Source organism: Dermacentor albipictus, chromosome 1, assembly GCF_038994185.2.
Source record: "Dermacentor albipictus isolate Rhodes 1998 colony chromosome 1, USDA_Dalb.pri_finalv2, whole genome shotgun sequence".
NCBI lineage: Eukaryota > Metazoa > Arthropoda > Arachnida > Ixodida > Ixodidae > Dermacentor > Dermacentor albipictus.
In genome coordinates this window covers 246,926,813-246,954,593 of record NC_091821.1, presented here as the reverse complement: position 1 = coordinate 246,954,593, position 27,781 = coordinate 246,926,813, and the positions used below count along the sequence as shown (strand labels likewise).

The following is a 27,781-nucleotide window of genomic DNA, read 5'->3' as shown; positions in this document are numbered from 1 at the left end:
GTCAGCGGGGCCGGCGCACGCCGGTCCGTCAGGGTCCGTCGTGTCCATCTCGCTTGGACAGGTCAGACGGAAGTGACGGGCGCGCTTGGCCACACGACTGCGGCGAGAGCGCGCACTGATTGGCGCTAATCCGGATGTGTGGTCTACGCGAAATGGCTTCGCGGAAGGCGAAGACGCGTGCGGCGGCCGCTGCCGTCGCTTCGTCAGCGGCGCGGCGCGCGCAAGCCGCGAGGCGGCCGGGGGCTTTCCCGACCCACATCCGGCGGTCCTCCCCGCCACTTGAGTCTAGGAGCGGTTCGCTCTAGGCCACGGGCAGGCGGAACATTTGCCCTTCCTATGCGGCTCTTCGGCCCATCGGTAACAGCGCGCGCGACGTGGTTTCCGGCGCGGGCATGCCGCTGCGTCGGCTCCTCGAAGAAATATGCGAGAACCCGTTCGCAGTAGTGCAGCTAGCTTGCTACGGGTGTTTTCACGGCCCGCGACCGTGGATGCTGGGATGGATGTCTAGGGTGCTTGGTCGTCGGATGCCTCAGCGGGAAGAGAGAGAGAGAGAAATAAAATAAATTTGTTGAGGATGGGAGGTTTCCGAGTCCGTCAATGCAGGGCCTCGCAGGCGGCGTTTTTCACTGTTACACCGATGAATGCGGCCGGGTATACCTTCGGTCTCAGTAGGCTGTCGCCTGAGTCTATTCCTCAGTAGTCGGTTTGGGAGAGGTAAGGGCCGTATATTATCGCATATAAGCACCCCCCCCCCAAAAAAAAAAAGAAAGAAAATAAGATACTCTTACGGTAAGACTGTTGGTATGAACAGGTGCCACCCAGTCGTAATATTTGCCATATTATTAGCGAACGTGGCCCGACGACACCATTTACGAACTAAAAGCTTTGTGAATTCGGTTCACCAAGTTAGCCCTCGTGGTTGTCCAGAGCAATCGTGAGGTATTCGAGGTCTGCATCATGAACGTCACTGGTGCTGCGAGTAAATGGGTTGTGAACATTTACATGTTCGCTCCTTAATTGGTACAAATCGGCGGATGTTAGATAATGCTTGTTATGTGGCCAATTTCTTTGAAACAGGGATTTGTCTGAAATACATATGTTTGTTTCGCAATCCCCCCCCTCAACCTTCATTATGGAAATGTTTTCTTGGCGCTTTCAGTTAATTCTTGTATATTGTTCTCAGCGCTGACATGACCGTCTCGACGTAGCGTGAGACCGCGTGGTGGTCCAGAGACCCAGGGTGTGCAAACTCACTCGCTATCAATGAAGTTTTTCTGTCTGTCTGTCTTATCGCTGTGACCTTCAAGTTTCGCAGTGTACCAACCAACCCAACCGAACACCCTATACTGCAGTTAAAATAGACGCCGTGACAGCATTAACGCTGACAACCACAGGCCATGAAAGTCACTATACGCGTCACGACTCCCCGGATTGTGTCCATGCCATATCCGCTGCTTTACCTGACGCACAGCATCATCATGTTGGCTGGCGCGGTCGACTGATGTACGGAAGAGATCCGACAAGCAGCCTTTGAACCTCCAGGCCCCTTTGTATGCTCGTGGTCATGGCCTGCAGTCATGGCGAGCTGCGCGTGATCGGCGCTTTTGCGGCCTTCGGCTTTGCAGGGCAAGCATTTCCCAAGCGGGGCTGCAGGGTTCAAAGGCGGCGTTGGCGGCCGCTGAGGCGAGCGGATTACATCCATCGCGCATAGACAAAGGCAACGGGCGGCACGAATGGACGAAGAGCGCACAAGAAAATGGCGGTCGAAGAAAGGAATGTGTGCCATCCGTTGGCCCTGATGGACCGCTAGCTTCGCTGGTTTTCTTGGCTGACCGCGGTGGGGTCAGTCTGCCGGTTTACGATCGCTAGCGTTGAGCGGATGAAACCTCTCCCGTTTCGTGCTTGACGCCAGAATGGAAGCAGCGGCGCGCTTGATCGTCGTTGACCATTTGTTATCTTTGGGGCTCGTTTTCGCGCACGTTCGTTTCTGCGACCGCGGTGGGTTTTTTCCTTAATAAGAAAAGCACACAGCCCAGTTCCGTCTACGAAAACCGTGTTATGGAAACTGTCGCTTATGGAAACCGGCACTTATGGAAGCCGGAGCTTTCGCGTATATAGTACTTACAGTACTTCGTGTCCGAAGTGAGGGCTGACCATGGATTACAGTACCAAGATGTATCAAAACGGCCGTATTTGGAAAGCAACGAACGAATGCAGTAATGAAACAGACTAGATAATTCTAGATTAGGGACGCAATTAAGCGACTTGCGCACCCTAGAGCCCAAGGTCTGATTAGGTGCTGGGATCTGGAGCTCTCCATTGTTAAGTCAGGCCACGTCAAAATATACACGTACTGGAAATTTTGCGCATGTGTATAGATGTTATAGCATACATGTGCCACTCCTTCGTTCGTGCAACCTTCGGTATAGACGATTGAAAAATTGAAAAGTTTTGTGAGTGATGGTTTCACGATTTTTACGCGAAGGGTAAAAACGATAAATATATCACGCGGGACGTCTTGAAAAGGTTGGGGCTTCCCGTTGATTTCGACGCCACTCGAGCTTCGTAATGGGCTTCTCAGGTGTACGCTCTACAAGTTCGCGCATAATTGTGCCTCTAGCGGAGCTTGTGCGTGGTGTCGCCCCTTCGCGCATGCCACATTTTTTGCTCGGGTTTGGTTGCTGAGCTATTATAATCTTTTCTCACATGCCGGCGATATCGTAAAATAAATGGGAACAAAGCAAATTTAGCGAGTGATTGGCGTCGACGGCCAGCCAATATGAGTGCACTGTATGTCGTGAACAAGGACAAAAGAAAGAAAGAAAAAAGAGAAGAAAGGAATAATGGTAATTAACTAACTTAGTAAATAAAAAAAAATATGAAGGAGCGGTTCTTTCCGAGCGTTCAATTGCTGACTGACGCAACTCTCTCGTCATCGTTGGAGCCCGTGTGCAGAGATCCGGTGCCTTCTCGACGTAACCTCTTGCGAAATAAATCTTTAACGCGAAGCACGGTAAGCGGCTTTCACGTTTTCAATTCGGATACAGGCTGCAGTGTCACGTCCCGAGGCCCATCACTCCTCGAGCGCGTGAAACCTTCCGCAAGGAAATTCTTCCGGCACTCGCACCTCCGCGAACGCTCGCTCGCTTTTGTTGTTTTGTTTTTTTCTTCACTCTCGCCTTTGCAGCCGTCCTGGCCACCCGCGCGCGCACAAAAGCGTCTCCTCCTTCGGGAGAGGCCACTTTCTCTCTGGCGGCTTTCCTCCTTTGGGAAATCCCTGTCCCTCGGTTCTCTGGCGAACCAGGAACCCTTCGTCGTGCCGGGCACCTGTGCACCGCGCTGTCCCATGGCGCAGAGGAAGCGCGCCTGCAACCGCCAGGATCGGCAGACTCCTTTACGACTTTGTCGCGTCGTCCTGCCACACCCGCCGTAGTAGATTTGTGGGGCGTATCACATAGCGAACCCTTCCGGCGGCAACGGAGGGGGTGACGCCGCCCGCGGGAGCAGTGCGCGTCTGAAGCGCGCCGCCGCGGAGAATGCAAATTCCAGCGGCTCCTTTGTGCCTGTTTGTCGGGCGCAGATATCGCCCCGTTCTTTACGACCGTCTTCTGCTGACGTTCCCACTCGAATAGCGCCCCCCCCCCCCTCTACTCCCACACGCGCACCTGTTTTCCTGCCGCGTGTCCGCACGACGCATGCCGCCGCCGTCCCGTGCCGTGACGACAAGAACGTGGCACGCGGATTATTCGTAGAGTGCGTCTCGGTGTCTGGTGAGAGCGCGCCCGAGTTGTGCCTGCGGGGTGTAAACTTGCTAGAGCGCGCTATGAACGGGACGTAGGCAAAGGAGCAAGTACAACAAGCACGACGCTATCTGCCTCTGCCCTGTTCGTAGTGCGCTTTTGCGAGCTTGCTATCAATGGACGACTCACCAAATTTCACGCCCGGTTGGCTATTCGAGTCCTCGTTGAAGACGTCGCGAGTGTGTGAGGATAGACTAACGTGCACGTATACTATATAGCAACGAGCATTCATCAATCGCTTGATTTATTGATCTGATTTAATTTCCCTACGCAACGCCAGCACTATACAGCTGGTGTCCCAACTGTCATGCACCAAGATTTAATAATATATGCAAATGTCACGTAGCTGGACACAGCCAAGGTACTGTTGTTTGCCGTCGCTTAGGAATATTCAGATTATTGCTTTGCATTCCGCCTCATTACATAGTTAGTCTTAATTAATTAACCAACCTCTCTAATATTATAATCAGATGAAATGTGTCAATAAGAAAATTGTAGAGCAACATGAAAAACTCCCGATGCAGCTTTCTGTTGCTCAATGCGTGCCACATAAAAGTATTTTCCTAGCGTTAGAAAAGCCAGCGAATATACACAAAGTGCCTAGAGTGGCCAGTCGCGCGGCATAAAAGTATCTACTGCGTATAAGTCAGAGAGACCGCCCGCACGGGCTCGGCGCGTCAGTGTGGAGCCGTCAATCCAGGGCTCCATGAGCCACGGCCGCCCGTCATGCTCTCTGGACCAGATGGAGCTGGCTCCGCGAGTCGACGCTGGACTGCAAGGCTTCCCGAAGAAATATGGTTTAAAGAGCGTATGGCAGACATTCTCGAGTCGTCAACAACATTGCGGATATCCTTGAAAACAAAGGTATATATAATCAGTATGCGCCATGCGCAAAACGCCGACATCGCAGCCTGTCGCCAAGGCTGCAAAGCGTAGGCGGGCTCGGGCGAGCACTGTTCCCGTCAGCGCCTATGCGCGTGCTGTCATGTTTGCGTTCTTGATCGTAATTTAACGCTTCTGTCAGCATTCTGCGGTGTCTTGAAACAACTGTTGCTTAGTTAATGCTCACAGACGCCAGGTTGTACAGTCAACTTGCAGATAGGTGAGGCGAGCGTACACCGAACGTTATACGCCGCAGGTCGCATTTCAGTGCCATCGATGGGTATCGAGCAGCAGCCGATTTCGTGCAACGCTTGGGTGATTGCATGACGTTCGTTTGAAGGCGCCGTCACCTGCTTTTTTAACATGGAGCCCTTTGTTCAAAGCGTCCAAACACTATAGAGCACTTCAGAGCTGCGCTCCTCATTCTCTGGCGTAGCTTTTCGCATCCTTATTATTCTTTGTCAGAGGGGGGCATCGCATCTCATCAACAGCCTAATGTTTATCGTATCTGCTGGACTATATAGACAAGGCGACCAAGTTTAAGCGACACGCCGGGGTTGCTTAGTGCCTATGGTGTTGGGCTGCTAAGCACGAGGTCGCGGGATAGAATCCCGGCCACGGCGGCCGCATTTCGATGGGGGTGAAATGCGAAAACATCCGTGTACTTAGATTTTAGGTGCACGTTAACCTAGAACCCCAGGTGGTCAAAATTTCCGGAGTCCCCCTACTGCAGCGTGCCCATAATCAGATCGTGGTTTTGGCACGCAAAACGCCATAACCTAATAATCTAAACTATGTTTAAACATGGAAGCACTAACTAAAGGCGCAGCAACGTCAAACAAAAAAATAAAAACACACAGTGACCGCACAGTGTCATGCGTTGTGGTCAGTTCTGAAACCTTCATGTCTCCTTCTTTTTTATTTTTCTTGCTAGTGGCGGTAGCCGAGTGCTTGTTCCCTTTTTCTTCTTTTGCATGAAATGGGTCAGTATATGTTCATGTTGCTTCACTGTAGTTGTCTCTGCCTTGAAAATGATTTCAGTGTAGCACGTGGTTTACAAGAATTATTTAATGCCATGCTTTGTATTTGCTTTAAAACTGTTGATATTTCGTCAACGTACTCTTTTAACTAATTAAAAAGCGCTGCATTGGCTATTCAGACTCGGGGCAATACAACAGGCGATACAACATGCTGTTTAATTCTGCACTTGAGTGGGAGGGTGATACTACTAAAAAATGGTGGTGGCACCAAAAAATTTCATAAAATATAAAAGCAATATGCTCTTGACTCACCAGGGAGGCAAATTTTCACCTATGGCGTCTTCCGATATCTCACTCGCGTGCTCCCGTGAAATCATCGGAACGCTGTGCTTATTTAACGATGGCACATGTGAAATCCATGCTGTGCAGACAGTGGTAAGACGCAAGCATAAAAACAATCAACCCTTAATTGTTGCCGGAGTCATATATGTGCTATTTTTCTCAAGCTCATTGTGCTGATTTGAAAGCTTTACCGTCGCTGGCTTCTCACATTCTCAGGCGCGACGGCGCTCCCTCAACCTACTATAAATAAACACGGCATGTAAACGAAGCAAGTGTGTGCATAAAGAAACGTTGGTTCACGGGCCAACAAATGAAACCATTAGCGGCCGGGGCGTTATAATGAAAGCGGCATACTGGCGATGAGCTCCACTTCGTATAGGCAAGCTTGTTGATGCTCATCTGCGGCAAACACTTGGCGCGTAAGGAGGCAATGTCGTCCCAGACAGCCGTGAAGTCGGACACATGTCCACTGTTGTACAGTGCGATTTCCTTGCGCACACTGACACCGCAGAAGCAACTATCTGGGACGCGCACACTTCAGGCATGCCTGCGTGTGGAAAGCAGGCGTCTCCGGCACGAGGCCCACCTGCAGCATGCTGTTTCAACGGCCGCCGCTACGCGGATTTCAGTGGCGCCCCTATAAGCGCTGCGCATGGCATATATTCTGCCAGCACGAAACTATAGCGGTGAGTTGAAACGTGCAAGGTAGCAAAGAAACCCGGGAATAAGGGAAGGGCCGAGGAAGAAATAGAGTTGGAGAGGTCGTGCAATGGCACAGAGCAGGTAACGGGTGGTCCATTCGAGTAACATAATGAGTGTAAACCGAACATAGTCGACGACGATAGGAACTTTGCTGGTGCGAGAACGCTAGGAAATTTGCAGTCATGTAGCATGAAGTTGGCTGTCGTAAGGGGTAACTGGACATCGCAGGTCATTCGTCCTGCAGTGTAAACGTAATTGGGCTGATAGTAGTGATGACGATGGTGATGCCTAGTAGAAGGATAACGGGTAACGTGCGAGTCGGTCGCACAAAGCCGCTAATTTGTCCATCCATCTAGTGCGCGCAAGTAAAGGGAACGCGCGTTTTATTAACCGCCGGAGACCTCGAGCGCATAGCCGGTGGGAACCGCTTGCATAAGTTGAATACCTGTGTGCTAGTTACGCTCTTCCGCAAGACTTCGCCTTTATACTCGTGCGTTTATTGAGTACAAAACGAGGGTGAACAATGGAAGGCTTGCTACCTGCCAACGCGAACGTTGGCCACTTAGTCATCCCACAAGAGATTGAGCGGATAAGTACTCAGGTTCAGTTACTACTGCACACGCAGTTGCGTGACAAGCGAGTGCGATGCGTTAGTAAGTACGCGAGGCGATGGAAAACGGGGCGTTCATTCAGAAAATTACACGCGTCGTTGCCGAGCGCACGTCTTCCGCCTGTCTGCACTATGTAAGCGAATTGCAAGCGTGTTGTGTTCTCATACTTCGACCGCCGACAGTATTTATTCATAGAGCACTTCCCGGTGACGTGGCGCACTCAACGCCCCCTATAGTCCATGCTTCGGTCGACTGCCTCTGGGGCACCTTACCTTAGTCAGAAAGGTTAGCCTGATTATCACACGCGGAATTCGTAGCAGCGCCGTCTGCTCCATGAAACGCGGTTGTGGTCGGCTGCGAATGAAATTTGACCTCCTGGGGGCGCTTTAACTGCAATAAAGTGCAAATTTGGGCCGGTTGGTACATGATTAATAAAAAACTGGGAACAGCGTAAGACACCGGACATAAGAAGGAGACGTACGAAGCGCTATCAACCGATGTTTTATTACGCACACACAGCAAATATGTTGTATAGGTGCGTAATGAAACGTCCTCCGTTATGCCCCAATCTAATTCTGGCCTCCGCGCGCGCGATAGTCGAATTCACGACCTCTTTCCCAGCAGCCGAGAGCCGTCGCCACTGAGCCACCGCGACGATGTTTGTTCCGCTCGTGTGACGTAGATGCTGGAAGCGCTGGATACGGGTTCCATCCCCTTCCCAACGATCGTCACGTGCACGGTAACTAAGCGCCAAAGCAGCCGTGTACGCTACAGAACATTACGTGGCCCTAACCAATCGGGCCCTATCGGTAACTTGTTTCTTCGTCCTTCGTTTCCCACGACAAATAGCAGCTCACCGAGAGAGAGAGAGAGAGAGAGAGATGCAAATGAGAGGAAGGCAGGGAGGTTAACCAGACTTAAAACGTCCGGTTTGCTACCCTGCACTAGGGGAAGGGAAGCTATAGTATCGCAGATGGTGCCCCGTGCAAGTCGCCGAAAACGCGGCGAGCACCCGGACACCGGAGGTCAAGCAACTGTCCGCGCGCTGTTGACAGCCGACGCAATGGCACGCGCGGCAGCGTGGACCGCGCTAACGACGCCCACTGCTGTCGCCGCATCCTGCTTGTGCGGCGCGCGCGTCAGCGTCGGAATGATGGGGGTTGTGCGCGTTCCCGCTCGCGCGCGCGCACCGTCGCTGTCCGTGGGAAGCCGGTCACCTGCCGGCGCTGGAAGAACCCGGTGCGCGCGCTATCGCGCGACGATGCACGGACAGCCGGCGCGCGGCGGCCGATGCACTTGCATAGATACCCGAGAAAGCGGACGAAAGGATGGCATGCCCCACGGCGTGCATACTGTATATATCACGTATGGCACCGCAGGTGTATAGCCGAAGGTATGGGTTCGGCTCCCACTTTCTGCTGGTTGTCTTTATCGTCCACATTGATTTCTCTTTCCCTTATCACTCGTACATTTCAAGTGAATGATAATAATAACTGAATGTAGTCTTTGCTCTCCCTGGCTTCAGTGTCTGTTTTCTTCATATGGTTTTAACTAACAAAAGATCGAGCCCCTCGGATCCCCTTGTTCTCATGGCATGTTACGGAACACCGTAGACATGATGGAAATGGATGGATGGACGGATATTATGAGCGTCCCCTTTGGAACGGGGTGGTGGGTTGCGCCACCAAGCTCTTGCTATTATACATAATGTCCTACCTAGGTTAAACAGGAAAAAAAAAAAAACACTATGAACGCTCACAACCAAACTTTGCTTTTGTACGTCTCCGTTTTTTGTCGTTTCCCTACTTCCACCAATCTTCCTATCGCCTCTTACTAATCCCTATTGCGGACATGTTTACTTTTCCACTGCTCTCGCTGAACCCAAGGGCTCCAAGGAGGCTAGTGGTGCCTAAATCTACCGCTGTGCGGACGTCTTCACATTCTAATAAACATGCTCCATCGTTTCGCTAGCTTTACCGCAGCAAGCACATGCGTCTTCTTCCTTCTTATATCTCGCTTTATAGGTGCGTGTTCTAAGGCATCCCGATCTTGCTTCGAAAAGTAATGAGCTTCCCTTTGAGTTACCATCAATTGTTTCTTTCCTGATTTCGTTTTTTCCTCTTAAGCAGTTACTCGTGGCAGGTTTCTTTTCAATTGCCGCCACCCGTGAGATTGTTTCAGCATCTCTGACTTTCCGCTTGACGTTCTTTGTTGCTGTGTTGCCCACCCTACAGGCCGCATACTTGCTGGTAAGCTTCCTAGTTCTTTTCTTGCACTGTGAATGAATGTTTTTCCTGTACAGATACCTCAACACTCTCCCAGCCCATTTACTCTCTTCCATATTGCTCAGTGGTTCTTCATACTCAATTTTACTGCGAGCTTCCTTCACTTCAAGACTAGTCCAGCCCATATCACCCTGCGCAGCTTCATTTGTAGTCTTCCCGTGAGAGCCCAATCCGACGCGTCCCACTGACCTTTGGTTGCCATCTACTCCTGGTTGTACCCTTGATTTCAAGCAAACGACCGCATTTCCAACAGTAAGTCCTGGCAACAGCAGCGCGGACAGCGACACCTTGAAGTGGTTTGTCCAACCAAAAAAAATTGAGGAGCCATTCCTCTCTCTGAATATGGATGACCAGCGAATCTGTAGCACATCACACAGGGTTAGACAAGGGTACATGTAATAATTTTCATCATTTGGTAATGGTAGTGACGATAGCTTTGTGATTACTGTGATACACAGCAAGTGGTTCGGTGACAACCTCAGACAGATTCATGGCCAAAGTTAAATCTACACACGACCGTTGCTGAGCAGTTGAGTGACTTGGATGGGTGTGACTCTTCGAACCAAACTCTTCTAGCACATACTGAGTGAACCATTACTTGTCTAGTTTTGAAATCTCCCCATTGAAGTATTCAACAATGATCACAGGGGCAGTGTCGTCACGGCTAGCCCATGCAAAGTGCATGGTTATGAACTTCTCGATATCACACTTGGGTGTGCCTGGAGATGTATACACAGTGGATATCCCAATTCCGTCTTTCGTTTGTACGGCACAGACGTCCCCACAGTTTCTGGCATTGTCCTTTTGCGAGTCAAGGGTGTGTGGTTGTATTCATAGATTTTGTCCTTTGCGCATATGGCAACGCCTCTTGCTCGTGAGTCCATGTGCAGTTCACAAACAATTCCAGTATACTCATCGACTTGGAACAATGCATCCTGATTTATTTATTTCACTTATTATTATTATTATTATTATTATTATTATTATTATTATTATTATTATTATTATTATTATTATTATTATTATTATTATTATTATTATTATTATTATTATTATCATCATCGTCTTCGTGTACACATATATATTTAAACATCGATTCTGTCAAAAGCCTTCCATCCCCATAGAGCTAACATTGCCACTCACGTTACCTACCCTCACCTGTACACGCAACAAATCGGATGTTCTTTTTCTTCAAAAATTAGTGCATGGAAAAATCAGCTGCTCGCACTTGCTTTCTAATGTGCGCTTTTACATTCCGCAGGAAGGCACAAGGAAACAGCGCGCCTTTCAACCTTCAGATTTTTGTGACCCTCTATCTAGAGTACAGGCGACATATAACGCCCATTCAAAGTACCTGGATATCTTCCTGCCTAATTTCAAGATTTTCCTGAAAGGAGTTGCAGAGGAATTCCAATAACTGAACAAAAACTCTCATCTCTGTTCTGCGTTCCGTCGTTCTGTAATCCTCTTTTCTGTTTCTCCACTTTTGCGTTGTATTCTCTTCGTGTACACATGCTATGCTCCGTTAAAATCTGTATTCGCGAAATTATTATTACTATTATTTCTTTATGTGTGCGCTCGTGTGTATGTGTGTATGCGTGAGCTTGCATTGTTCTTCCTGTGCATTGTTTTGCCGAGTGCGCCAGCACCAAAACCCTTGAGGTTGTTCCTGGGCACTTTAATAAACACCATTTCATTGATTGATTGATTGATTGATTGATTGATTGATTGATTGATTGATTGATTGATTGATTGATATTTAAGGAGTGCTTGAAGCCTCCGGGGTCGGCCCTCGCTCACTGTTTTGTTATTGTTGACACACAAACACTAAAAATACATGGAACCCTAGCCATATACAGCTTCGTTGCAAAAGCGCCAGAAACTTTTTTTTTACTTCTACTTCTCTTATGACGTTAAGGGAAAGCTAGAGCGATCTACTGCCCACAAGTCATGTGCAGTCAATTCTTTAGCAGGGTGGTGCAGGTCAAAGTGCGTCGGTTCCCCCTATGGTATACTGCACTCTTCACCACTAAGTAAATACCTCGCTGTTGAAACCCCTGTACAACCTACACAACGAGCAGTTTTTGTGTAATGCGCACGAACGCGTTAAACCGTTTTCAACACTTTCAACCACTCATACCTCGTACCATCTAGGAGTGGAACTACTTGCCTGCCAATGTCTCTTCCTTGTCTGATCGTCGTATACGTATTTGAACGATCATATTTATCAGTTAAGATGTGACCATACATTTGTGTAATATGTATATCATGCGCATTTATCTTTTCTGGTGATTTAACACGCCTTGCAAACATTGTTTCACCTAGCTGTTCTAAATATTTGCGGTTAAAGTTGCATTGTTGCTTTTCTTTTCTTTTTTCTTGCGCGATGGCAGATCATTCATGTCTCTAGTCATGTGTACACCCGTTGTGTTCCTTCGGTCTCATTCGGACGATTATTATTATTATTATTTTGTTACGTATACTGTACGCTTTATTTTGTGTTACATCCTATACCTACTTGGCCTTGCAATACGTCTGCACTACATCTGTAAATAAACAAATAAATAAATGAGTGAATAACAAAATTCGCTAATAAATTAAATAATTTCTCCAAAGGACAAGCTTAGTTTGTGTTCTAGGCTCTTCATTACTTGTTTCTTATTCAAAAATGCATTTACGAAGCGTTACGCGTGCTTCGTGCCCTCTAAAACAAAGGCGGTGCTGGCACTTAATCCCTTCGCGAGTTCGCCTCTATACCCGACTTCATTCTTCCTATAGTGTGCCTTCACTATCTAAGTGACCTGCTTGGCGGCTTGTTGGCTATGGCGTTGTGCTACTAAGTCCGAGGTCGCGAGGTGGAATCCCTGCCGCAGCCGCCGCATTTCGACGGCGGTGAAATGCAAAAAAGCTCGTCTACTTAGGTGCACGCTAAAGAACCCCAGCTGATCAAAACGAAACCGGAGTCCCTCACTACGGCGTGCCTCATAATGAAGTCGTGATTTTGAAACGTAAAACCCCAGAAATTAAAAAAAAAAAGTGGCTTTGGTCAAAAATGTGATGAGACAGTTTGTTTCCGCAAACGTTTCATGGAGCATTTCCGTTTTTTTTAAACTCATTTTGTTTATAATCATGCACTCATCTTTACTGTGCCATGCAAACTAATCGTGTGGCATTGTGATAATTGTAACCGCCAGGTACGCTTCTCGAACCTGTATGTGTACATATACGTTCATGTATTTTAAATGCGTATAATGTGTGTATCAGTCAGTGTATGTATATACAGTTATCGCTTCCCTGTATTTCATTATTTCTTTTATTTCTCTCTTTTTTTTCCTTTTTTCATGATATTGTAACAGTTTGTATGCTGCCTGTCACGCTTTGCCAGTCAAGCCCAATGTGGCTTTGGCAGAATATATATATATATATATATATATATATATATATATATATATATATATATATATATATATATATATAATATATATATTATATATATATAATATATATATATAATATATATATACGAGATGGCGCCACAGTAGCGCACCGTCGTCTGTTCACCGATGGCATGCGGCGAGCGCGTCCAGCGATACCATATATGGAAACAGAGCGCTGCATGAGCGAAGGTCTCTCTGCGGCGGCTGCTGTGTATCGCGCCCACGCGTCACCCACGCGCTGCCTCTCGCGATCTCCCGATTAGCGAGGCAGTCGCGCCGCACTTCGCTCCGTTTGAAACGTGCCGCACGAGACAGATTGTCCGCGCCGGCCAATATATCGCGAAATTAAAACACGCGTATAGAGCTGCGCTCAAATTTCGCATTAGGTAGTATCGTAATCGTCGGCGAATTTTTCTTTTCCACATTCGCCAGTGCGTGACAGTGCATGATTCACTCACAGACGCATCGCCATCTCAATTGCTTTGAGTGTTAAGTAATGAAGCACAATGGGCGCTTGCTTGTTGTTCCTTTTCTCGGCGGTTACGCGACTCCGTTCCCAAAGCACGATCTGCGAGGGCCATCCTGGGCGGGGCGCAGAGCACGCGGGCCGGTGAGCACGGGACCAACACCCTCTAGAGAACTAGGAGGTGTTGGCGGGACCCGTCACGTGTGTGAGCGGGGGAAGGAAGCGCGAGGAAGCCGCCGTCGCCGGAAGCCGGCTCGTGTGCGGCTTGATTACGTGCCCGCTCACGTCGGAAGCCGCCGGCGCAGAATTTCGCTCTCGTATCTCGCCGCCCCGATGCGGACGGAGACTCGTGCGAGCAGTCGCGAAAAGGGGGCGCTGGAAGTTGTTGCGACAGCCAGCGTATATAGTTGTCGCACAGTTGTCGTCGCGGGCTTTCGACGCGCACCCATCCGCTTCAACGATAACAATCACCCGCCGTGGTTGTTCGGTGGCCGTGGTGTTGCGATGCTGAGCACGAGGTCGCGGGATCGAATCCGGGCCACGGCTACCGCATTTCGATGGGGGCGAATACACCCGTGTACTTGGATTTAGGTGCGCGTTAAAGAACCCCCGGGTAGTCGAAATTTCCGGAGTCTTCCACTACTGCGTGCCTCATAATCAGAAAGTGGTTTTGGCACGTAAAACCCCATAATTTAATTTTTAACGATAACAATCGGTAATAATGGGTTTCAGGAGGATGTATTTCCCCCGTATTTATGAGGGCAACTTGCGCGTTACGAGAAGGTGCGGTACGAGAAGTTGACTTCCTCTGGCGTAAAACAGGACAACGTATATGGGAGATGGAACGACACGAAGGCGTGGTTTGATTTGGACAATATAGGCAAAGCATCGCTATCGGCGCCGCCAAAGCTGAGAGGCAGTGATCAATCGAGGGATAGGGTTAAACAGTGCGATTTCTATACCTCCTTTATGAGCATATAGTGGTTTTCAGAAATTACTTCTAGGATACATTCAACGAAAGATAGCGCACTCGTGTCAACATGGCTTGAAAAAAAAAAAGGTGTTGCGAGTTCCCTTTATATGCGCATCAATGAGCTGCGGCTGGCCTCGCCGCGACGAGGCGGCGTCACGTGACAGGTCACTATCCTTATCATAATCATCGGCAGCAGAGTCCACAGAGGGCATGCCTCAGCCAGGAACTTGACCAACTGGACGACCAACCGCTATCCGAAAAAAGAATTCTGCAACATCGAAAGGACCTACCGTCACAGAAGAAGGCCGTGCAAGCGCTTTTGCGCTTCTTGCGATCTACCGGCCTGTGTGAACGACTTTAACTGGAACGCCTTTTGTGTGTGTGTCTCCATGTGTGCGCGTTCGTTTTTTTTGCGCTTTCCTCTCTGTCATCTTTCTAACCCCTATCCCCCATCCCCAGTGTAGGGTAGCAAACCGGAGACTCATATCTGGTTAACCTCCCTGCCTTTCCTCTTCATTCTCTCTCTCTCTCTCTCTCGGCAGCAGCTTGGTTACGCCACTTGATATATTCACGTGTGACACGTTTCTCCAAAATCCATGCCAATCGTCTGTAGCGACAGCGCTTCTGCAGTGGTGAATCGATAGCTTCCACTGCGGTGCGGCTCTGCTCGTAACTGCACACAGGCGGGTGGAGTGATGCGTACCGCTGCCGAGCTAGTCACCGCAAACGGCGGCCGCTGCGTCGGCGGATTAGAATGCGGGCCACGCGGACTCGCGACGGTGGTTAGCCTGGAGCGCGGCCAAGCCCCTAAACTGGCGAGCAGCCGCAACTCTCGACCCGCGGTCTCGTCCCGCCGAGAGCGCGTCTTTGTTTACGCGGCTATTTTCTCACCGCGGTCACCCACACACACGCCGGACGACGCGGCCGACCGCCAGCGCGAGGACGTGAGAACGGCCACACTTGCGCCGAGTGGGGCACCCGGGGGCTCGGCTCGGTGCCTCGCGGTGTGGCAGCTGTTTTCTGTACGCTGCGTCTTGCGGTCAAGCGGTGGTGATGTCACCGCGCCCCTTATAGCGCTGCTTTATGAATGTCTGCCGATCACGTCTCGGTAGTTGCGTGTTGTGGATTTAAAAGCGCGCTGGCAGACAGCTATTCGCAACATATTTCACGCTTGAAAGCGAAAAATTGCAGAGACACTTGATAAAACAAGTGAAAACAAAAAATCGATGATTTTCGAAAAACGCCGCATTTTTCGACCCGCATCTCCCCTTAAGACAGACTGCTTACGCTTGGAAATGCGGAAGCATTGTAGTCTCTTTGGTGAAATGTTTTTTTTTTTCCCGCGTGTTCCTTGCCCGCGCAAGCTCTCGCCTGCGTTCGAACTGCGCCTTGATAAGCTCAAGTCAAACCACGCTCGCTTGCCCGCAAGGAGTTCATGACTCCAAGGACCGCTCAACGGCATTCATGGGGACAATAATGCTTCTTTATTTTGTGCTCTAGTTTTATACGCTCATGACGTGGCGTCACCTCCTACCCATTGGCTGCGCCGTCACGGGCCCAGTGACGCACGGCCTAGGCCACACCTTTAGTCCGCCCTAAGCCGCCGTGGAGTCGGGGAAGCGGGCTCGTCTCGCACCCCGGATGCCCGGGATCGATGCCCACCCAGACCGAAATTTACCAAATATTACCTTGAAAGGCATTGGTTTACTTTGTTTACAGGAGCCTCCCTGAGAAATTTGACGTCAATGCGAGCATTTTTTTACTTGTTTTCACTCTTTCCGCCGTCGGCCATTCTTGGTACCATCGCTCGGTAGCGACGCCGACGACGCCGGATTTTCGCCTAATGAAGCATATAATGATTTCGCATTGAAACAAAAATCTGCTTTCAGTTGCAATGCTCACCAGATAATTATGTTGCGACGTCATATGGCGTACACGTTGTAAAAGATGCGCCTCCTGCGTAATCCTGCGTTAATACGAGTTTTATGATTAGGCTGTCCTTTTCATTCTAAAAAAAATGTTTATTATTACGCTACACAACTTTCGTCAACCGCGACCGGTATGGATGCGGTCGGCCCAGCTGTGTATAGCGAGTGTTATCTAAGCTGGCCCGTCGTGTTGGTCGTATTGTTTGAGCTACAGACAAACCTCGGGCGATTCTCACAAAAATCCTGTTTCCTTACTATTGATGTCGTCCATGCCGACGTGACGATAAGCGTTCAGCGTTGTATTGACCAACGCGGTGTGTTCCACTATACGCACGCTGAAATAGCGTTCACCACCTGACAAGCATCTGTTCGTTTTCCAGGTGGCCTGTCCAGAAGACGCAGGAGCACCTCATCCGGGTCTCTCACCTCATGACAGAGGACAGGATAGTCAGCATTTGTAGGCACTACGGTGAGTACGCCTGGTTATCAGTATTCCGGTTGTGTCCGGGAGTGTCTCTGCCTCCCTGCTATATCTCTTCTTTCTTATACCTAATCTATAGTCATTTTGTCTACCTTTAGTGTTACGATGGGCCGGTTGACTCGTAGTGCATGATTAGTGAAGTCATAGACAAAAGTGGCACTACGTCAATGAACTGCTCAATCCGCACTTTATCCGAGCTGACAAATGGCCGTGGGGAGGTGGCCTTCGCACGTTAGTGGGGCAAACCAAAGAGGCTACGAAAGAGTGCAGAATCTCAGTGCCTTTAGTCACTGGCACCTATGACACGAAACATTACCAGTCGGCTGCACTGCACTGCATTGTGGTAAAACAGTGTGGTACACCGATGCGTGTCCTGCGTGGCTACGGGCTGCCCCGCTACATAGTATAACTGAGCGCAGCAGCCACTGGGAAGTTCGCGAGATTCTGTGCTCGTGACACCCGGTCGCAAGAAAGCTTGCTGGGAATCCGAAAGTGTCACCTTCGGTGGGGGCGAAGAGCAGAAACACTCGCGTACATATATTTAGGTAAAGAACCCCAAGTGGTCAACGCTAATCTGGAGGGCTCCGCTAAAGCGTCTCTCATAACCGTAGTGTTGCCTTGGAACGTTAAACCACACAATCAATCAATCAATCAATCAATCAATCAATCAATCAATCAATCAATCAATCAATCAACTCATCGAAGTGTAACTGATGTACAAGCCTTGCTCCCGTCCTCAGCACCGACCGATTTAGCAGATAATTCTTATTCGGTTTCTGCGGTTATACAGTCACGTCTCTTCGTCAGTAAAGGCGCGGGTATCGCCGACTGAGATGCGGGCTCATTCATACGGAGTAATCGCTGGTAAGACGGTCATATCAGAGCACTGTTTCCCTAACAAGGACTGCAAGCGTTTTTCCTTGTCATGCTCGTTATACACAAGTGGAAACGGTATGGAGGCGCTAAGCGCCCGCTTCAAGCTGTCTATCCATGGAATCACCGGCCGCTCAGCCGCTCAGCTCGCGTGTCTATCCATGGAATCACCGGCCGCTCAGCCGCTCAGCTCGCGTACTTTCCTTCTATCCAACCTTCGCAAACCAGGGGTTCATCCAGAATTTCGATTTTTTTTTTGGGGGGGGGGGGGCGGGTGGATACGAGGTTATTGGTTATATCTTTTTTTTTTTAGCGAAAGGCGAGGGGAGGGGAGCTGTTCCAGGGGCTAGCGCTCTTTTTACCTCGTTGTTTTATTTCAATAACGCTGAACGCTTTCTTTTTCAACAAATGGTGACGTAAAAGCTGCTAATTAGCAGAAGTACACTCATTAACCTTTTAAGCAAGCGTGTCAAACGGCATGTGACAAAGGAGTTCGTCCTTGTTGGTGCTGTTAGATATGGAGCTGGTTCCTGAGGCTACTTCGAGTTCCCCAAACCGCTTCGAGTGGCAGCACAGCTAATTGAGGAATGCAGAGGCAGGAAAGCGCATTCCAGAGAAGCGGCCGAGCAAACAAGTTTAAGGCAACAAGTTCGTGCGTCGCCGGGATTAGAAGGGGGCCTGGGACAATGGAGCGCAATCGACCCCCTTCGTCTTTGAAGAAGGCTGTTGCCACCGCTGCGGAGCCGAGTCGCCGGGATTTGCAGGTGGGCGTCGGACAATGGAGCAGGTGCAGCCCCCCCTCCTTCTCCAGCCTACAAGTGGATTGCCAGTCTGCGTGGCAAGACCGCAGAGAGCCCCGACAGGTGTGCCACGCGACACGGGCGCCTACCATTGGCTGCAAGTGGCGTCATCGGAGTGGACTCTCCCATTGGTCAAACATGACGTGACTTGCAGTGCTCGAAGGGCTTATAAGAAGCCTTCCAGAGAGACCTGAGGATGCTGGGACATGCCCTGATTCCCTGATTAACCTCTCTCGAACTTCTTGCCGCGGGCCGCAGCGTCCGAGTTGCTGCCGGCCCGTAATGTCTGTACGACAGTTACTGGACGCTCAGCTCCCTGTACATAATGTAGAATAAATACTCCCAAGTTGTGGGTTTTTCATCCCGAAGTCCCGTCCTCCAACCCCTACATCTGGTGGCAGCGGTGGGATCGCCTCCGAACGCATCAGCTGGTGGCAGCGCTACGGATCAACCTTCGTCGAGAGAGATCATAAGGAACCGGGAAGAACGAAGAAGAGAGAGCCTTCGTCGAAAGAGGTCCGAAGAAACTGGGAGTTGCGAAGAAGGAGCGAGCCTTCGACCCAGGGAGTCCGGAGGAACCGGCGACAGCGGACGAGCGAACCGGATGGCAGGGTGCTGCAACCGTAAGTGAGCGCGTGGTTTTTTTCCTTATGATTCGCCAGACTCAAAGGTTGTGTGTTCAATTTTGATAGTTCTGGGAATCGGGAGTTTGTTGCATTGTGTGTTTGCACAAATTAATTAAGGAAAACAGTTTTAACCACCTGTCGGGGCAGCTGCCATGGATCTTAGAAGGTTGACGAGGTTAGACTTGTTGTTGGTGTGCGACGATTTGGGAGTTGAGGCGGACGAACGGATGGAAACGCCAGCTATCATAAAGGCGATTAATGATAGTGGCAATGATGACAAAAGCATTGAGCTTGCTTGGGAAGTGATACAGGAGCCACGGGAGCGTGCGCGTCGTGTACGTTTGCGAGAGCGTCGTGAGCTTAGGAGTGAGCGTCAGCGTGAAGAACGCGAGAATGAACGGAAGCAGGAGCTTCAAGAACTTACTCTTAGGTGTGAGCGTCACGGACGTGAGAATGAACGCGAACTTGAGCGTGAACAAAAGTATGAGAGAGAGAAGGCAGCACTGATCAAAGAGATACAGTATTGTGATCAGTTATTGGCACAGAGACAACGGCTATCTGAGAATTCTGTAGGTAGTACAGAGCGAAAGAATGAGGAAGTGTCTAGCGGACTTTCGCCAGAAGCCGACGAGAAGAGTAGTGCCTGTGAGATTGGCTGCCGATTCATAAGTGAAGGGAAAAGGCTAGCTGCTAACGATGCCTTAGTGGCAACAGAGGCCGTTAAAGGCCGCAAGGAGAGCGACGAGGTGCTGTGCCAACAGATGACTGTAGAGACAGCTAGGCCAGCTGCGAACAAATTGGCACAGTTACCGCGTGTGTGCGTCGCAGGTAATGTTAGCGAGGTTGCTAGCGGAGAAAAGGGTACTTCTGACCCGACAGAAGCGAGCACCCATGTCAGGCCAGAGGTGCGTGCAGAAGTGAAGTGCGAGCTGGACGATGCAGTTGAGAATAGCTCTCGGGGTGGCGAGCTCCGTAGTCCACGAGAGAACAACTGCATTGTTCAGGGATCGGTGCGGCTCTCCGCCAGTCTAGATAGCCTAGATAGGGATGATTCCGTTATTAATCATTCGGACTGTGCGCGTGAGACAGCGATCGATACCGACGGGCTGTGTGCCGATTCACAGCGTGAGCTGGGCAATGTAGTAGAGGGCAGTTCGCAAGAGTGCGAGTTGTCTTACTCGAGTAAAGCCTGCTGCATTGTGCCAGAGTCGGTTGAGCTGTCCGCCAGTCGAGGCAGAGAGAGAGTAGATTTAAATGTAAATCACTCAGACTGTGCGGGTAAGAGACCGATCCGGGCCGACGAAATGTGTACCGGCCAGCACGAGGCACGAGGCGACATGAAAACGAGTGCAAAGAGAAAGCGCCGTAAAAAGAAGCGCGGTAAAGACCGAGAGACGGTAAATAATGTAGCGCCGCCAAAAATGGCGAGAAACCCAAAAGGGCAGGGCGCAAGGAAAAAGATGCGGTCGTCAAGGACGATGTTGACGCATCCAAAACGTTCGAGCCACAGGTCAAAGGGGGACCGCGAAGAATGTTCTGCACGGACGCGGACAAAGGGCACGAGGCAGTTAAGCTCCTCGTCGTTCCGTAGTTCTTTTCACAGCTCAGCGTGCAGTTCGAAGAAACGCAAGGTGGCAGGACGAGACCAGGTGGGGAGTAGCGACGCGGTCAATCGAGTTTGTGTTGAAAGCGGGGCGCGAGGACGCAAATTGGCAGGAGACCGTAACGTCTTGGGGGAGCTGATAGTGAATCAGCCCTTTTGTTGTCTCTCGGCAGCCAGAGTAGCTTTCAGACCACGTCCACCCCGGGTTAGACTCAAAGTATGAGTCAGACGTAAGCGTTTGCAAAGGGAGGCCAAGAGCCCTTCCGTAGAAGTAAAACGTGTTAGTTTGTTTTATTTTTGGGCATCGGAAAGTTTTCGCGATTTGAGACTAGGATTTCTTTCAATGTGTAAGGTTTGAGCTCTGTGTTTTCGTTTGAGAAGCTCCGTGATTTGAAAGATGAGGTTTAGGTAAACATGTAGTCTCGCGAGATGCTCATTAATAAGTAGATAGGCTTTTTTTTTGTGTGTATGTGTGAGTAACCTGAAGGTCAAGGTTATCGTTCAGAGGCCTATGGTAAAGCGCGTGTGTTATTTAACCTGCTTTTTATGTGTTTTTGAATTTTCTAAGGTTAAGCGCGTAGATTTTCAGTGAGTGCATGATTTGCATGGAGAAGCGTTCTTAGTTCCATTAGCGCGTGTCCTGTGTGGACGGAAGGAAGCAGATTTATGACTGGGTTGCTCGTGTGTGTTAGGGCAGCCGTATTCTGACTTCTCTGATAAGTATGCGTGGAACGAGTTATTAAGACGCATTATTTTAAGGGTTCTGCGGAGTGTGTAAGTCCCGCAAGTTTAATTGTTCGTTTATGTCACGTGTCCTGTAGGACTTTCAGGAAAGAAACGTGAGTAAGCGTAAATGAAAAGTTTGCCTACAACGCAAGTACGCGTTTTGTTTAGTGACCACAAGGCTAGTGCGCTTGTGATTACGTACTTGTGAGGTTGACCAGATTGTTCAGTGGCACCAATACGTGCGATAAGTACGCCACTGCGATAGATTGGAAACATGCTGTTCGTGTAGATAGGCCACTTAAGTTATGTTCGGCTGTTTTCATTTGTTGTTTGCATCGTCAGCGACCCTTTTGTTTTGCAACAACAATAGTACTCTGGTCTTGTCGGCAATCGAGGAGAAATGGATAGCTGTTTGGAAGGGTGGTTGGAACTGTTGTCAAAATTGGGGAACTAAAAGATCAGGGTTGATTTTGACTCAGTAATAGCCTGGCGAGTCAGGGGTGAAGAGCCTGCGCTTACGCGTGGTGCAGCGCTGTGTTGTTTGGTTTGTTTGACGTTTGTTCTCCAGGGCCTAGGATCCCGAAGTTCGTCAAACGAGGCTCGACCCCAGTACCCTGCAGCTTCTTTCTGCGTTCCTCCTGGCCAGCGAATTGAGTTCACCGGCCATTCAGAACAACCGGGGCGAGGACGAGCTGTTAGATATGGAGCTGGTTCCTGAGGCTACTTCGAGTTCCCCAAACCGCTTCGAGTGGCAGCACAGCTAATTGAGGAATGCAGAGGCAGGAAAGCGCATTCCAGAGAAGCGGCCGAGCAAACAAGTTTAAGGCAACAAGTTCGTGCGTCGCCGGGATTAGAAGGGGGCCTGGGACAATGGAGCGCAATCGACCCCCTTCGTCTTTGAAGAAGGCTGTTGCCACCGCTGCGGAGCCGAGTCGCCGGGATTTGCAGGTGGGCGTCGGACAATGGAGCAGGTGCAGCCCCCCCTCCTTCTCCAGCCTACAAGTGGATTGCCAGTCTGCGTGGCAAGACCGCAGAGAGCCCCGACAGGTGTGCCACGCGACACGGGCGCCTACCATTGGCTGCAAGTGGCGTCATCGGAGTGGACTCTCCCATTGGTCAAACATGACGTGACTTGCAGTGCTCGAAGGGCTTATAAGAAGCCTTCCAGAGAGACCTGAGGATGCTGGGACATGCCCTGATTCCCTGATTAACCTCTCTCGAACTTCTTGCCGCGGGCCGCAGCGTCCGAGTTGCTGCCGGCCCGTAATGTCTGTACGACAGTTACTGGACGCTCAGCTCCCTGTACATAATGTAGAATAAATACTCCCAAGTTGTGGGTTTTTCATCCCGAAGTCCCGTCCTCCAACCCCTACAGTGCATATGTCGAGGTGATGTTGTTGCGCAAAAAAGTATTGCAACGAAGGTGGAGACTGGCGTGCACAGACAGGCGGGCACGAGCGAACGCTGTATAGAAGGCCAAAATGTGCCTCGTTTTGTTGGATTATAAATTGCCACCATAAGATTGATACGAGTCTTGTGGATCAGTCGAAAAGGTTATCAGCAACAGGGTTTCCGGAATGAGTGCAAGTTTCGATCATAGAGGGGCTGCTAAAAAGGTGCTGGTCAGATAGCACAATTCGCGACGCGGCAAATCAACGAACGGAACGCAGAAGGAAGGTAGCGGTAGTGCCCTACCCGCATAGAACGTCTCATAATCTTAAGAAAATGGCTAGTCGGGTGGACACAAAAATGATCTCTTCAGCACCAGAAAAGCTGGCAAAAGTATGTCGATTAACGGACCCGTACCGTAAACCAGCTGCCGGATGCTCTACGAATCATCGAAAAGCTCCAGTGGGTTGTGTAGAAGCTGTTGTATATGAGCTTCCGCTGTCCTGTGGGAAAAAATACATCGGACAGACAGGGAGATGTCTTAATGACCGATTACGGGAACATAGCCTAAATGTGAAAAATAAGCAATACGGTCATCTGTCAACCCACTGTCAGGAATGCGGCTGTGCGCCGGTGTATGGATCCTGCCGCGTTCTTGCGAAGCACAAAGATAAAGACGGGCGAGAGATTATTGAGGCTCAGGCTATCAGGCGGAATAGTGATACGTGTGTTAGTGCCCCTTCGCTCGACTTGTTAGATAAGGAGACGGCCTTTTTGGATGGTTAAGATTTGGGTGAGGTGGCGCCACTGTGCATGGGTTATATAGGTGTATTTCCTGAAAATCAAGTTGTTGAAGTTAGCGCATTGCGGTGTCGTCTCCCTTCCGTCCTTCTTTGCTGGCGCTAAATATGCTTTCAGTTTACCAACACGCCCAACAAATGGCAATGCGGAGATTATTACACCTAAGAATCGATGGAATTATCTAGAGTGTGTCCATTAATGCAGATTGGGTATGGCGTCGTAGGTTGACGTGTGAATGCAGTCAATGCACATAAGGTACAGTTTTTAGAGTTTTCATTTGATTGCACACATTTTAGTCTTTTCTTCTATGCAGAACAAAGTAAAGCAAGTTCTTAACTACAAGTCTTGATATAACAAAGTTTTAAAAAATTAAATTATGGGGTTTTACGTGCCAAAACCACTTTCTGATTATGAGGCACGCCGTAGTGGAGGACTCCGGAAATTTTGACCACCTGGGGTTCTTTAACGTGCACCTAAACCTAAGTACACGGGTGTTTTCGCATTTCGCCGCCATCGAAATGCGGCCGCCGTGGCCGGGATTCGATCCCGCGAGCTCGTGCTCAGCAGCCCAACACCATAGCCACTGAGCAACCACGGCGGGTTGATATAACAAAGTGGTGACGTTTTCAAAACTCAGTACTATATCATTTTGCACGAGAAAAAAAGAATTAAGGGTAATAGACACGCACTAGCTATCTACACAATTAACAAACAACACACGCAATTAAAGTATAACAACTAAGAACAAAACGTATATCTGCTCATCATGTCCGCTGCAATCCGGTACATACAATATCGAAGGAAACTTCTAGGCCACCCGTGGCTGCTACATTCTCAAACTAATAACTGAAAAGAAAAACGGGACTACACAAACTAGACAGTTGCACTGTGTCAGCTCGCACGTACACAACGGTATACGGCGCGCATCTCCGAACGCCGGCAGTTGCATAGACGAAAAGACACGGACGTTTCCTGCGTTCCCCGGGACGTTACGGTTTATCTGCTTCCTGCAGGTCGCAGTGTATATAGCACTGTCGTCTGCGCGCTGTGGTGTGCGCGCTGAACATGAAAATTGCTGGGCCTCAAAATTAGGGCCACGTAACGTCCACAACGACGTCTGAGGTCACTCTTAGGTAGTAGTCATTTCTTATATGACGATAAGGTGTTCCGCTTCGCCATTGCCGTGCCTTCTTAATGGCGCGCGAAGGAAACGCTTGCAATAGTAAATACGCGACGGCGAACGGAGCAAGTGGTCACATGATGCTTGACCGTGCTGCACACACGCGCGCGTTCATCCATTGACGCCGAGCTCTCGTCACCATGCGCCGCATGCGTTGGAACGAGGAACTCTACCTCAGCTCCACCGCGCTCGCAGCGCCAGTCGGCGCCGTTCCAAGTAAGCGGTGGAGCGGGATGCGTGCTCCCAGTTACTGACATCAGCTGCAGCAGAACCATGTGGCATCGTGTAATCTCGGCCAACGATTCAGAATGGCGGAGCCACCGTAACGGATGCAGGCTATAGACAAGTGAACCAAATCGTTCAGCAGCGCGAGAATATAACTTGTAACAATAATAATAAATACATATATGACTAGAAAAACGCCATCTGTGTGAGTAAATTGAGAGAGTTATCGCAAACAGGGTTAAGTAGGGGGGACGCTACACCAAAGTCAACAGGAAACAGGAAAACAAGATTGACGCTCGTTAGGAAACAGCATCTGGATAGCGCTGAGGGCACTTAGATACTACGCTACACGCTACCTACTACGTTGCACCAATATACCTTACTAACAGAACGGACACGCTGAACAGCGCCGTACATGAAGGAATCGAAATCTGCCACAGTTTCAGAGGCTGCAAATATCGAACCAAGGCAGAAATGTTCTGTATACAACAGCATTCATATCCCACGGGTCGCCAACGCCAAACCAATAGGTACTTGGGAGATTATTTGAAGAATTTGAGTTAACCTATTGCCGCACATAATCGCAGAGGAAAGAGGACACGACCTTTGTCTTGGTGCAGTATTTTTTTTTTCGTTCTAACAGATGTTTAAAGCAACAGGCAGCGTTATTCCGTCTTTCTAGATATATTTATGGAAGATGTAAATGTTACTTGCGCGGCTAATCACAATGTCCAGGTGGCGAATGAATACGATTCACTAATTAACTTCTCAATTTTTCACTTTAGAGCACATGTTCCAATAACTAAATTGAAGCCGAGCAGTACTCAAGTCACGTTTAGTCAACAAAAACACCAAAGCTATCACCGCTTTCGAGATATCCCGCGTTAAATTTTGCTACGTAATACATAGACGTTCCAGCCAGCGATTTACCAAAAGTGTGCATCAAGTAGTTCGGGATTATATTAAACGTAACTCCACTGCATTTTTTAGGAGATTTTGGAGGCACATATTTCGAAAACGGCGCTAGTCTTGCTATTTCCGCTAAGCAGGAATGGCTTCACTACTGCTGATAAAGGCTGGACCTACAATTAAGCTGAAGCGTTAGGAATAAGTGCGAATTTTTTTTTTGTATATTCTACAGACGGCACTCTTTCTTGAATATTGTAGTTTGTCGCTTTTTGCTTTAGTTTACGTTGTTTTAGTCATGAGAAAAAGTTTAGAACTGCCGCATATATAACTTGTCAGATGAAAAAAACTAATTTTTCCATAAGAAATAAATTCACAACATGGCCTTGGTATGTGCGTATACTAGATAATCAAAGTACTCTGAGAAGAAATAAAACATAACTTTCTGTTAAAATCATGACCAGAGTGGAAGAATTGACGTTCTGGCTCAATTTGTGGCTCCGTTTTCGCAATGTGGTGGTTCAAGTCAAAATATGGCCTAATCAGAATTGTGTAGTATACTGTGCTGCCAATTTATTTAGAAAGTTTTAAATGAGTAAATTTCGTTTTAAGCGAGAACAAAAAATTGAACAGCACAATCACAAGGTCGCGTGGAGCATCTCTTTGTTTCGCCTTCACTGCACAGCACGTCGGTCGGCGTTTTAGCCCGGCCTATTTCACGCGTTCCACTTTCTTTAACTTTTTGAAGCCAAGGTCCTTTTCTTTTCCGACTTGCGATTGATTTGGGATTCCGATCGATTTGGGATTTGGGATTTGGGACTTGGTTGATTAAAAGAAAGAGAGAGAGATCGCAAGCTTGCAAGTTCCGCGCGGGTGAGGTATAGTAAGCCTCGTTCGGCGGGCGTGAAAATTCAGAAGAGAGAGAGAGAAGGAGAGAGAGAGAGAGAAAGGGGGTAAGCGGAACGGCATGCGTAGAAATGAAATCCCCCTTCCAGATCATTGAGCGGTCTCGCCCGTCTCGCTACCGAGTAAAAAGCGACGACGCGCAAAGAGGGCCTCTCCGATTACACACCACGATAAGCGGGCGCTCGCGTTCCCCGAGTCGAGGCCACTATCTCTGCCTGCGTGGGAAACCTATGTCGCAACGCGGTTGACGCGGTTTCCAGGCAGGTCTCGCGCCGTGGTCGCACGTGCTTGCAGCGTCCACACGTTCGTACAGCGCTCGCTTCTTCTTCGTCACTCATGCTTTGCTATAGTGCGTTCTCCTACGTTCTCTTTTTCGCATTCATCCCAGTGAGGCCGTTTCTATTCCTGCGGGAAGAAATTTGAATGGGGCCCACACGAAAGTTTCAACGCGTGCCTGCGCGGGCGCGTGTCTTAACCACACCAGAGAAGTTCGCTCAGAACTCTACCGGCGCCGCTTGCGTGGTGCCAACAGAGTGTGCCCGTGTGCGAGCGAGTGCGCATACACATGCGTTTCGTACTTCAGCTCGACGCCGCGCCTAGCCGCTCGCGCCGTCGTTCGTCAGGCACGCGGAGACAACAGGCGGGGCTCGGGCGTCGGAGGACAGGCGCGAGGGCCTCCGGGACGCGCAATTGTTTTTGGCCGCGCCGCGGCCTCGACACGAGGCAAGAAATGTGCCGCTTCAAAGGAAATGAAAGCGAGGAGAAACGTCAAATGGGAAACTCGGGCGTCGGGAAACGCGCCCTCCACAATGGGGCAATTGCGTCAGCGACTATTTTTGTCGCGCTCTTCCCGCATTGT

At 49.5% G+C, this 27,781-nt stretch overlaps 1 protein-coding gene across 5 annotated transcripts in view; it reads left to right on the top strand.

Moving 5' to 3' along the window:
• The window catches only part of LOC135901340 (uncharacterized), a 174,376-nt gene that overhangs the window by 117,797 nt on the left and 28,798 nt on the right, over nt 1-27,781 (top strand). For all 5 annotated transcript variants that reach the window (XM_065431092.1, XM_065431087.1, XM_070531151.1 and 2 more), the window contains one exon: nt 16,787-16,875. In XM_065431092.1, the coding sequence (XP_065287164.1) occupies nt 16,787-16,875 (89 nt within the window). The remainder of the gene's footprint in view (nt 1-16,786; nt 16,876-27,781) is intronic.